This window comes from Harpia harpyja, chromosome 1 (assembly GCF_026419915.1).
Source record: "Harpia harpyja isolate bHarHar1 chromosome 1, bHarHar1 primary haplotype, whole genome shotgun sequence".
NCBI classification, from domain to species: Eukaryota; Metazoa; Chordata; class Aves; order Accipitriformes; family Accipitridae; genus Harpia; species Harpia harpyja.
Genome location: NC_068940.1, coordinates 86,417,348 through 86,430,407, shown reverse-complemented (window position 1 = coordinate 86,430,407; position 13,060 = coordinate 86,417,348). Strand labels below are relative to the sequence as shown.

General features: G+C 39.4%; 1 protein-coding gene across 2 annotated transcripts; it reads left to right on the top strand.

Annotated features, from left to right (window-relative positions):
• Nucleotides 1–42: 42 nt before the first annotated feature.
• On the top strand, nucleotides 43–12,756 carry HACD1 (3-hydroxyacyl-CoA dehydratase 1). Of its 2 annotated transcripts, none has more exons than XM_052803556.1 (7): nucleotides 43–321; nucleotides 4,257–4,374; nucleotides 5,611–5,629; nucleotides 5,717–5,799; nucleotides 8,472–8,593; nucleotides 10,885–11,063; nucleotides 12,549–12,756. In XM_052803556.1, the coding sequence occupies exons 1-7, from the start codon at nucleotides 194–196 to the stop codon at nucleotides 12,629–12,631; spliced, it is 732 nt and encodes a 243-aa protein (XP_052659516.1). In that variant the 5' UTR covers nucleotides 43–193; the 3' UTR covers nucleotides 12,632–12,756. The 2 variants fall into 2 exon arrangements, with proteins under 2 accessions (XP_052659516.1, XP_052659506.1); XM_052803546.1 differs by having other exon boundaries at nucleotides 5,711–5,799.
• The last annotated feature ends 304 nt before the right edge of the window (nucleotides 12,757–13,060 follow it).

Here is a 13,060-nt window from a genome sequence, read left to right as displayed (position 1 = left end):
GGGGAGCCCCTGCGAGGTGGGAGGAGCGCGCAGCGCCATGTGAGCAGCTGGCGGCGGGCAGCGGCCCTCGAGGAAGACAGATGGGGTGAGAGACAGCGCGAGGTCCGGCTGTCAGCGCGGCCTCAGCCCCGCCGCGGAGGGAGCCCCTCCTCCCCGCGGGTGTGCGCCTCTCGCTCCCTGGCCGGCGGGAACCATGGCGTCCAGCGAGGAGGACGGGGGTGGCAACGGCGCGGTGGAGGAGAAGGAGAATGGCAAGAAGAGGAGGCTGGGCGCCCTGGCCACGGCCTGGCTCATCTTCTACAACGTCGCCATGACCGCGGGGTAAGCGGGCGCGGGCGTGCTGTGGGCCGGCAGCGCGGCGCCTCAGCGGGGCGCGGGGCGGCAGGGCGGAGAGGCGGGGGCCGGGGGCAGCGCGGCCGAGGCGAGGCGGGGTCCCGGCAGGCTGGCGTAGCCGCGGGGCAGCCGGGTGTGAGAGCCGGGGGCGCCGGGGAGCCGCCGGGAGCGGGGCTAGCCCTTGCCTGCCGGGCATTGCCTAATACGGTGCAGCGCTGCCAGCCGCCAGCGCGTCACCCCGAGCCCGCCGCAGAGGTTAAGTATAGCCGGGAGAGGAATGCCGGGCGGGGGTGCCGCGCGGGCCGCGTCCCTCGGCGCCGCCGCCCCTCCGCCGCCGCCCGCCTCCGGGCCGGCCCCCGCGCCTCGCCGGGAGGGGGCTGCCGGCCGGCCGCGGGGAGGCGAAAGCGCCCCTCGGTGCCGCCGGCCGTGCCGGGGCGGCGGCCTCGGGCGCCGAGGGGGTTCGGCCGGGCTGTCCCGGGCGGCGGTTCCCGCCTGCGGCTGTCCCTGAGAGCTCACGCCCCGCGTTACCATGTGGGGTAGCTCGTTCAGGTCCGTGAGCCCTGGATCTAAGCGAGCAGAGCTCGCCCCGGCTCCCTGCGAGGTAGAAATTTCCGAAGCCGGCGGGCATTTAGTGGTGAGCAGGGGGTGGGTGGAGGGGGAGAGAGCTGTAGTAATCCAAGGGGCTCGATGGAGCTGGTGCTCCGTACTGCGATGCTTTGCTTTGAGGAAAGTGGGTATTTATTTTGAACAACAGATCATGAAGGCGCTCCGGCTTATGTTGTTAGTGCTTGAAGCACATATTTTCACTTATCGAAAACTCGTCCTGTTCGCTAACTCTTGGGGGTGGGGGAAATCTATTAATTTCCAAATACTTAAAAAAAACCCCTGAGAACGAACAATTTTATAACTTCTAGGCTGACATTCATTATGAGAAGAACTTTACGTTGGTTACCAGTGGCTGAACTCTGCCATTTGAATCCCGTAGAGCAAAACTGATACGCTGTAGCTGAAGCAAGAGTTCAAGCACTGATGCGGAAAGCCAGGAATACGATCCTAACGGCTTTCTTCTCACTAGCATCTGTGGATCTTGAACACGTATTCAAGTCTGTTCATATATTGCAGCAGCACCTTTTGAAAAGTGCTCTTACTCGTAATTTTTTTCTAGCTGGCGGGTTAATGTTACCTCATAGAATTCCCAGCCTTGTGCTCCATGTGTGAATTTGCTAATGAACGCTGACTCTTGCCACTAACTTTTATACGTCCGTAGAAGATTATCGAACCATGTTAGTTCTGACCTGAGGTGCTGATTCAGTATCTCCAGCTTCCTTCTCTCCCGTCTTCCATTAATACCAAAAGGGATTAAGATGTGCAAAATTGCATATTTTGTGTGGAAACAGAGAAATAAGAGATAGGAACAAATTCTTATAATCTTCTATGGATACAATTTAAGAAAAAAATAAACATTTGAAATAGAACAATACTTAACAGGGGCACTACCCAGGACAAATAAGTAACAAAAACAGTGTATTTGTCCAGACAGTGCAATATAGCAAAGCATTTCTGGAGTTTTAACAAACTAATACATAATGGCATGCTAACAACCATTCTAATAAAAAATTGCGGCTTATCTTTCTTTCTAACAAAAGTTTAAGGGACTAAAATGGCAGGTCAGTACCCAATCTTACTGAAGGTTCCAACTGGAAATGCTACCTTTATTACAGAAAGTGTTTTAAATTTCCTGGTGATTTGCAATATTCAGTACAAGGGCTTTCCTGAGATCCAAAATCAAAGCCACTGACAACTAAATAAATCGATCTACAGAAATTCATGTCCAAATAAAAATTTATTTAAGAAAAACATATTTGCAGTCTTTGCTTCTGAGTGTAGTCCAAGATCACTTCTCTCTGCAACCCTTTTGTTACAGAATGAGGTGCAGAAAATGCCTTGTTAGATTAGATGTATCATGACTTCTCAGGCTAGGGCTAGGACAGACCTGTTGCTGTCACCATTTGTCCTGCCAGCTGGATGTAATCTCACTGTCACCTTCCTCTTGTCAAACACTTCACTATAAAACAGGACAGCTTTGCTGTGAAGGACTACCAGTGATATTCCAGTAATTCCTCGTTTCCACATTGGTGGGAGACAACCTGAAATTGATGCACTCAGACTTAAAATCCATTATAAAATCTAAGTAACACTCGTGGGGGCAAATTTTGGAGCTCTGGCAGATCGGATTCATGGGCTTAAGGTAGAAGCGATCAAGGAGGGGAATCATTCCTCCCATGTGGGGAAGCCTGACTATGTGAGTTTGAAATGCTGTCATGAAGTGCTGGAATGGGCCACGCCAAGTGACTGCGTAGCAGTAGCCACCCTGTGTAAGAGTTGTTAAGGGACTGATACTGAAGTACATGCCATCGAAGGCGAACAGAGGGTTGTCGTGATCCATGCGACTCTCATGCCATTACAGCAGAACGGGTCTGACCAAAGATCAGTATTTCCTGGTACCCTGTTTCCAATGTTAGCCAATACCTTATGCTTAGGGAAGAGTGTGAGAAGAGGAGATGTGTTAAATATTTATCCAAATTTATATAAATATTTCTCCAAATGTTTATATGCTCTCTGAATCTGCCTCTGAGTATTTCTCAGACCCCTCTGCTTTGTCACTTGGGCCCTTCCTTAGCCAGAGCTCATGTAGCTGTACAGCATGCTTGCTATGGCTTTATGTAAAATGAAAGTCCTGAGTAATTGTTCCCAATATAATCAGACAAGAAATTAAGCTAAAGTTACTGTAATTTTTGTATTTTTATTTTTAAGTCTCAAAATAGCCATCCATAGCTCTGATTATGCCTATAAGCCTATATTAAAGAATTTTTGTACTTTCTTAGTCTTTGTGGACTGAAACCTGAAGTTTCAAGGCATCTCGATGGCATGATATTTGTAAGAATATGGTATAGCTCTGCATTAAGGATGGAACATATAGTACACTATTTTGAAAATCTTAGTTATATAAACATGGATTAATTATGTGGAAGGAATTGCGCATGCCTTGGGTTATTGTACTGGGTCTGGGCTGGGTGGTGGGGATCAACGCACAGTTTAGAAGTTTATTTTTTTTAGTCTCAATTTCCATTTGAGATCTCAATTTAAGTTTTATATAAAATCCCAGTTTGATTAAAAGATACTGTTACTTTCTTTTACATTGGAAGGGTTATCAGTTGGTATCATTGTTCAGTTTCCTTAAAAAAATATGAAAAAATTAGCCAACAACACCAAATGTGCTAGTTAAATATACCTGCCTCTGGAAGCCAGGAGCGTAGAGCACGCATCTGTCAGCACTTTGGAATCTGATTTTCAAAGATCACTTCTCAACACTTTTGAAAACTGAATCGTAATGGTAACTTCAGTTGGACAATTACAAACAGAGGTGTTCAGATCACTAGTCAGTTCCAAAAATTATGAGTTGAGGGGCCATGACAAATATAACAAACATGTGCGTAGGTTCCAGTCCTTTACTTATATAAACCTGCAACCCGAAATGGTGGCATCAGTGCCAAGTTCATCATGTGTTTTCAAATAACAGTAATTCACAGTAAAGATGCATGAGGATTTAATAGTAAAAATATGTAGTCACTGCTAGTGAAAAGTCTGATGGACCTGTGGTTGTGAGGGGTCCCCTCAATTCAAGTCAATGCTCAGAAGATAAACAAGTCATTATCCTTTTCCAAGTAAAGAGATAAAAGAGTGTAATGTTTACATAACATTATATAATATTTATGTCTAAAGATATTTTTAATAATCTAAGAACACTGACATGTGAAGAAGCAAAGATATTCTGTGAAGAAAATATTCTACTAAATTATTTACGGTGGATGGATATTTTTAGAATTCTAATTTGAAATGTATCCATTCTCTTTCTTTTGTAGGTGGCTGGTATTAGGTATTGCCATGGTGCGGTTTTATATACAGAAAGGAACACATAGAGGCTTATTCAGAAGCGTTCAAAAGACGCTTAAATTTTTCCAGACATTTGCTTTGCTTGAGGTAAATTTTAAACATTAGTTTGCTTTACTGGACACTGCATATCATAGGCAAAACACATTATTAACCTGAATTTAATACCAAAAATATTATATTAGTAAAGACCTTTTAACTTTATTATTTAATGAAGGTTTTTTGAGGGGGCAAGGTGATTAGTTGAAAAAAAATGGGCACATTTTTTCAAACTTAATTCTAATATTTCTTTAAATCAAATACTGCCTGGGAACTGCTTTGAGTTGAGAGTCTTTAACTCAAAAGGCAAAATCTCTGAAGGCATTCCAGCCAGCAGATCAACCCTCTAGCATAGTAGATACCTCGTCTCCATCTCCAAAGATGATAGCTTCCCTCTTATTCTTTATACTGGACTCATTATCCTTCTGTGCCTTTCCTCTTTCTGCTTATTTCCAAACTGCATTCATATGCCCCATATAATCTGTTACAACAGGGTCTGTGCAAGTTGTGCAAAGTATTCTTTAAATAATATGACTTTTGCCAACTATGCACTAGTGGTCTCAGTTTATGGTACATCTATGGCATGAAACTGTTCAGTGTATTCAGCACTTACAGTTCTTTCCCAGGCACAACAAAGAATGCCTATATACATTTTAACTTTTTTTCTCAATCTGCCTACAACATCTACAACAGTTCAAGCAACTATTAAAATCATGTGGCCAGCTGTGTATAGGCTTTTATGCTATTAAACTTTCACAATAAGTAATTCTACTCAAATCTGTCAAAATAATGAAAAGCACTATATTTGCTAAACATTACTGACCAGAAAATACAATAAATCTGAAGCTTCATAGCTGTCATTGGCAAAATTATAATAAAGTTGTTAATCCATAATGAATACAGAACATTTTAAACTTGCTATGCATTTAGCATCCCTTATATGACTCTTTCCACACGGTCCTGTAAAATTTCTCTTTGAATAAGATAATGGAAGGGAAGCTTACTAGTTGCAAAAATAAATGCTTTGTAAGTATCTAAACATGTAACATATGCAATTAATTAGGAAAATAAATCTCTTTCATGTGTTGGCACAGATCAGATACTGAGCCATCACAGCATTGGTTGCCAGGGCTCTGACGTGTATTTCTTTTAAATACTGTTGGAGACAAAAAAACAGTTCTCCTTTAGAATTAAGCCTAGGTTTATATTAATATCAAAAGGCCATGTTTATAGTGTAGATAGTACCATACTGTACATCAGTAACCTCCAACTTATTTTTATTTACAGGTAGTCCACTGTGCAGTTGGTGAGTTCTTTGTTTTAGTTTCTCCTGTAACTAATTAAAACATGAATTGTGGAACAGAGATAACATGTTTCTCTTTTTAAGGAATAGTTCGCACATCTGTGCTTGTGACTGGGGTCCAAGTGAGTTCAAGAATCTTCATGGTGTGGTTCATTGCACATAGTATAAAACAGGTATGTGCGTGAGCAAGTTGTGTTTTGATTGTTTTTAAGGAGAAGCTATTAATACAGTTCTCATTTCAAAAGGAAGACCAATTTAAAAATTAATGGCATTCCTACAGAGAATACTTACGTACTTGAGTGCGATTTTGGAAGTTGGGGTTACGGGATGGAATTTATGTGCTTCTACCCAGGAGACTGAGTCTAGGTCTTAGCTGTGAATCAGCACTGTCTTCAGCATCGTGCCGGCTGTGGTCTGCCTAAGTAAGATCAATGACTACTGCTATTATTTATGGGCAAATCTACCACAGTGTTACCAGTTCCCTTTCAAAAACTTAAATTAGCACTTACTGAATTAATCTAAATGAAAATATGTCTTAAATTGATTTTACCTAGATAAATATGGTTGTGATTCTGCAATTTATTTTAGGAACCTTCTCAAGATTTTAATGTTATGGTAATATTAACATTTGATGGCATGCATACAGCATTTTTTTCGTTAAAAATAATATCAAGTCATCCAGCATGCCACAGTAACACTTAAGGTCCTGTATAAATGACAATAGTTTATTTGCCTGGCTGTAGGTGGTTGTCTAGTGATTTGTTAGCAGAATGAAACAAGCAGACTGCTTACAGCTTGTAGACAGGACATTCAGTTCAGTTTCTGAGGTCTGCTTTCTGTGAAGGGCATGTAAGAATTAAGTGATGGATTTTGAGTCTGTGCTCCTGAATTTCTTTAAACGTAAAAAGCTGAGCCATTAAACTGTCTCACCAGCAGATGGCATATGCCCTTCTGCTGATGGGGTATCATAGTACCTGCCTCAGTTGTCAAATCTCTTTGTTTCAGTTCACAGAGGAATCGTTTTCTACACTTCATCTTTTCCTTGACTGTCGCTTTTCTTAGCATGGAATAGGCTTTTCATAGCTTTTTTTTTTTCTTGTAAGCTAAGTGTTTTCATTTTTTCCTTAAGGGAAAATGTCTCAAAGATTAAAAGTTTTTTATTTTGAATATTTACGTGAATGCTGGAAAATAGCCCTGCATTTTGCCATTTTGTTATTATCTGCAGTGGATTAAATCTTTAGCATATCTGGTCATTTCTTTTGTTTCCTCTATCTTCAGTACAGTAGGTCAAGCTGTGTCCAAGAAAAAATACATCTGAATGTATGTCTGATTGTATTTCACGCTGTTATTGCTTAGCAGGCATGAATGTTCAGGGTCACTTTAGGTACTGAGAGGCATGTTAGTGATAATAGCCAGACCCAGATCTCTCTACTTGACTGGAGATTTGCAAGGCGACAGATAGGAATTCTCTGCATACTTACTTAAAGCTCTTCTGCTTGGATTTAGCACTGTGACATGAATCCAAGCTTGGGTTATCAATGTTTGTGTCTTATCGCATGAGGCGAAGAACAGCCTAATTCTGTCTTTACCTTTGCTTTTTTGTTTGGATGTCTTTGTACTTCAGTTGTTGCTATCTGTGAGTTTGGCATTATTTTTGTATCTCGTTTTCTTCTGTGATGTTGGTGAGATCCTTTCACTAAAAGTGCACCTTCTTTAACTGACACATTGAGGGTGCAATTTTATGAGATGACGAGCACTTATAATTCTTCTTGACTTTTGACAGAGCTGTGGATTTTCAGCATCTTTGAGATGTATTAAGCTTTATCACCATGTTGCATTTTATTTTAAAAAATTGCTCCCTTTTTTTGTAATTTTAACAAAACTTGTGTTACTTTATTTTATTTCACAGACATCCCTGGAGCTTTTCAGCCTTCAGGCATGGAAGTGTATTACAAAATTCCTCCCCTTTTAAAGAAAAGAAAATTACTTGGGTGTAATTCTTCTCAGAAGGTAGTGTTTGTAATAGATCCCCACGTGCCTTCTTTGTATTTGGGGACTTTTGTTTATTTGTTCACTTAGAGTAAAAAAGAACCAATGTTTTGAAACAGCAGAGAGATGTGCTACCTACCGATGAGGCAGTTTAATGACTCAGAACTTAAATGGGATTGAGTGAGTTTACCCAAAGCTCCTGCTCTACCAAATACTCTTCATTTAGTGATCCATCTGTGTTCCAGCTCCTTAACTGTCTTGCAGCTCCCTGAAGCCTGCCAAATTTGATCTTCTGCAGCCAAGTTCCAGTTAGTAGATTATACTAAGCAATTCCTTTTGTCTAAAGTTTCATGAAGACGTGCATTATATGGTGAGGAAGAAGCAAGATAAAAAGTAAGAGAAAGTCTAGGAGACAGAGAAGTGAAAGCAGAATGGGTAAAAACTGATTATGAAAGGAACATATCTTCTGTAGCGTTGTTTTCTCCTTGCTGTTTTGAGAAGTAAGAAAATAAACAAGTAAATCAACCACAAATAAAAGGAGGGAGACAGTTAGATAGCATAGTGAAAATGCAGGTAGAGAATAAAAAGGAGGAATAAGCTTAATTATAGGGGTTTATATTTTTATATTTGCATAATGGATAAAGATTGCTGAGTTTGCAAAATGTCTGTGTTAGTAAATACATATTATAAAGAACTGTACACGGTAATGGTTTCAGCATATCACTTTTATGCCAAAATTTTCTTTCTTTACAAGATATTAGTTCCATTCCGTATATCTTAAACAGAAGTCTATTGCAGTTTGCACAGAAAAGAAGCTTAAAGATGAAGAAAGTTTTGGTTCTTTATACTTCTGCAGATCCAGAATGAGGAGAGCGTTATTCTTTTTCTGGTCGTATGGACTGTGACAGAGATTACTCGATATTCCTTCTACACATTCAACCTGCTCAACCATTTGCCATACTTCATTAAATGGGCCAGGTGGAGATGTCTTGCACTTCAGTTTCTCATGGTTCTGTGCATGTTAGTTTCACGCATGCTGAGCTAACACACAGGAGAGCAGATGTTTGAGCTTTGGTTATGTGTCAGCAGAGTGCAAGTCGGTTGCTTTCTGTACTTGGGATCATTGTTACTTGGTTTAAAATGTTAAAAATATTTTAGCTGAGATTTTGGGGTGTGATTTGTTCTTTGCTTTCTGTCTCTCATGGTTTGAACTCTGCTTTCATTTACTTTAATTTTTTTCCTTTATCTTTGGAGTCATCTTTTAACTTACAGTGTGACTCCTTAAGATGCTTTTGAATACAATGTCCAAAATTAAGCACCTGTGCTCATCTTTGTGCATTTCAGGTCTTTGAAAACATGGGAGTTGTTGTCACTCAATCTGTATGCATATCATTACTTTATGAGAAGTTCTGCTTTATCAGAGCTTTTGTAAGGTTATATCCATGTAGTGAAGCTAAATACTGACTTAGTTTAGTGCACATGAAAAGTGTGTTCCATATCAAAAGCATATCCATATCAAAAGATTTTGAAGCATACTTAAGGTTGGCCACTAGGTCACATATATTACAGAGACTGCATGTTTATCAGGAGACTTAACTGGAAGAGTAATAGTCTCTGTAGCCATAATTTGAAAAATAAATGTAAGAGACAGACTTACACTGTTAGAAGGAAAATATCTAACCTACATTCACTGCAGATGACTTATTTAAAAGAGTGTTTATTTTCCTTTATTTTTGTTTTATAGATAATGCAGTTCTGATGTTTCTAATGCACTTTTTTGATATGTCTGATGTTTATGTCCATTCTTATAATACATTATATTTTTGCTAATACCTAAGGTGGTAGGCTTGGTTATGTTTAAGCACTAAATGGCAAACTTAAAAGTAATCAGGTCTGGTTTCATTAATAATTTTTTATGCAGGCTTCAGAAAGAGAAGTGCATTCGGAAAGTACTACATTGACAGATATACTTTTTGCCACCAAGTCAGTGTATCTTGAATAACAGAATTTTTGTTTCCTTATAATAGACAATAGGGAAAACTGAAATTCTCACAGCAGAGATATATGGTGAAATATACTATAAACAAAACATTTGAAAATGTATTATCTTTTCATAGAGTCAAAAATATCCCATCAAGATTTATGGATAATCAAGCAGCACAACTGGGCATAAATTCAGTACCCCAAGGGAGCTGGAAATTTCTCATCTTTAGCTTATAATTGTAAAAGATTTGTCTGTCTGTTGTTAATGGAATAGGTATGTTATAAATTTTAGTTCAGAATTTTTACTTTGGGGTCTTTTTTTCACTGCATAGAGACAAACTGTGTGTAGGTCATGGCATTGGTTCCTTCTTGTACCTCCCCTAACCTGTTCTCTGACCTGTGAGTCCTCTAAGCCCATTTGTTCCTAGGAGGAAACCCTTCTTGTTTGGTTGCTGTTGTTTTGGATCTCATCTCTTTTTGTCATGGAGTGCACATTGCCCCTTTCTCTCTGTGCAACGGCTCTCATTGCTGTTCCCTGCGTGAACTCAAGAGCTGTTCCTTAGGAAAAATTGCATCTCCAAGGGGCACTATGCGTAAGGACAGCACAAACCCTATTGATGACATTTTTCGTTTTATCACCACCTATGTGGCCTACGGCATTCAAACAACATTTTCTTTAAACTGAATGCCTTCACCTTTTATTTGAATATCTTCCCATTTTAAAATGGATCTGATAAGTTTCTGGCACTCTCATTTTCTTTTATTTTTTTATTTCCATTAGTGGTAAATGTAGTATTATTTGGATTTCCCATGTGGCAGTGGGTAAAACAGGCTTCTGATGTTTCTCAATGTTTTCATTATCTTCAAAGAGATTATAATACATAGAGTTGACCCAGTGTGCGTGCACTGTTACAAAGATATGTAGGATTATCTGAATTTGGGATCCAGTCCTGGTCTGACAACAGAAGCAAGACCAGTAAATTTAAAAAAAAGTCATAATTGGAGACTACAAATTTGCAGATTTTATTACTCTTTAGTATTAGAAAGTCATACAAACGTTCTGATACTTCACTGTTTTTAAATAAAAGGACTGAGGCATGCATTCTCTGTAAACCTAAGCAACGCTATCCAAAGTCACTGAAACTGGTATTCTGTGCCAAGTCAGGATGTGGTCCTCGATTTTGGTGCAGGAACTACTGTAATACATTGCTGTGCCACTAATAATAGCAAGAGGAAATTTTAAATTCATGGGGTGTTTCTCACAAGGGTTTTTTTTTTTAATGCAGATACAACTTTTTTATCATTTTGTATCCTGCTGGAGTTGCAGGTGAACTGCTAACCATATATGCTGCTTTACCCTATGTGAAGAAAACAGGAATGTTTTCACTGAGACTTCCCAACAAATATAATGTCTCCTTTGACTACTATTACTTCCTTATTATTGTCATGTTCTCCTATGTGCCGTGTAAGTATTACTTATCTGTAGTAATGCAAACACCATAATAATCAATTATCAGCAATGCTGGAAACACTGCCTGTAGTTAAATTTGCTGAACACTTTCTACTATAAAAGCCTACTTTCTGTTGTTCCAAGCTTTGCAGTGCTTTGGTTGGTTAGACTGAGATTTTCCATCCTGTTATCTGCCTCAGAACATAAGCTGTCTTAAAAATTTAAGTGAAAATGCTAAAAACATTTCTAAGACTTGGACAAAGTAAAAAAACTTTTTGCTTACGCATAGAAATGTCTGTAACTGTGTCGCTGAGAATTTCTAGTGCCTCTGCCGCTTTGAAGCAATGGCTTAAAAATTGTCCAGTAAGTTGTGCCAGAGATTTGCCTTGTTTTTATTGCTATTAATATCCATTTACGTGTTGCCTCTGAAAATCACTATTTGAGCATGCTTGGGAAAAACGTGAAACAATATTCGCTGAGATTTCATTTTCACAGAAATCTACCCCTCAAACCCTTCTGAACATACTTCAGTCCCTGGTTTAATCAGATTGTCCTTGTACTTCTGGATACCAGAAGCCACAGAACAATTGGCTAACCGGAGCTAAGATTAGAGACACTACGTGTCTTTCACTTCCAGTGTTATTTCCACTGGTACCTGAGCAGTGTAGACAAAGAGAAAGCAACCTGATTCAGATATAGCACCATGAATGGAGCTAGACCAAACTAGGCAAATAGAGTATTTTAGATAATCTGGACAATGAGGCTAAAAAGAAGGCAAGAGATTAGGGAGAGGCATGGAGAAGCAGGAAAATTGATGTTAAAAGGGTCTGTGATCTGCATCCATAAAAGGTATTCGTTTAAGAAGTTGACCTTAAACATGGATTTCCACAGTATGCACATTCACTGTGAAATTTTTTGTCACAAGAAATCATGAAGGCCAACGAGAGAGATCAATGTGAGTAAAAAATGTCCTAAGCTATCATAACTTACTAACAGTTTTACAATTGTTTATATAACTTAATGCTTCAGGAATAAATCTGATTTTCTATCCATTAAATATAAGGATCAAATGTATCAGCAGGACAGTAATATAATAGATTACAGAGTGCCAGGAGAGAGGGAGCTCCTCACTTCAGACTTGAACAAGTAGGGTAAATTTGTATCCTCCTCCAAGTCTTAATTCAAACATGCTGACCTTAGCACAGATTTGAAGACTTCAGGCACTGCGAGAAAGTGATTAATTCCTGTTTATACAAAGAAAGTGTTGGAAGGAAGTTCCTTGAACAGGGGGTACACATTCAGGGGGCCTTGTCTGACTTTTGGGTAATTATTTTGCAATTCACTGCAATGTTCATGACTTGCTGTTATTTACCTTAACCAACTGCAGCGCTATGTGCCATAATTTTTCCTCAGTTCATCATTCTGCAAAATTGTATTTTTCTGTTATGTGATCTGTTTAATTTTTTCATCTAATTTGCTTTCTTTTATGCTTTGATCAAGTATTTCCACAACTCTACTTCCACATGCTGCGGCAGAGAAGAAGGGTGCTTCATGGAGAAGTGATTGTAGAAAAGGACGATTGAATCAAGCCATGTAACTATGGTGCTTTTACTGGAAAAAAAGAGGGTAAAAACACAAAACTTCCTGTGATTTTTCTGAGTCCAAGTTTTAAAGCATGGAACAAGAATAAACAACTGTGCATAAAATAGCATGGACTGTATTATTTTTACAATTAATATATCTTCAGACTTACCTTTTCATCCTTGGTTTGACTTGGATTTTTAATGGTTCATTTTTTCAGACAAATTATTTTCTTATTTTCAGTAGGTTGACAAATAGCTTTAAGAATTGGAGTAGTTGGCTACTGTGCTTTCTGTTCTGAAAGTTCTGTTATGACCTGTAGTCATCATCAAGAACAGAAGGAGAGTTGATAAGTTGTACTAAAAGTGAGTCTTCTGGAAAACAGAGCATAAATTAACTAATGATGTTTTTCATAGACTGGATGGCTTAAA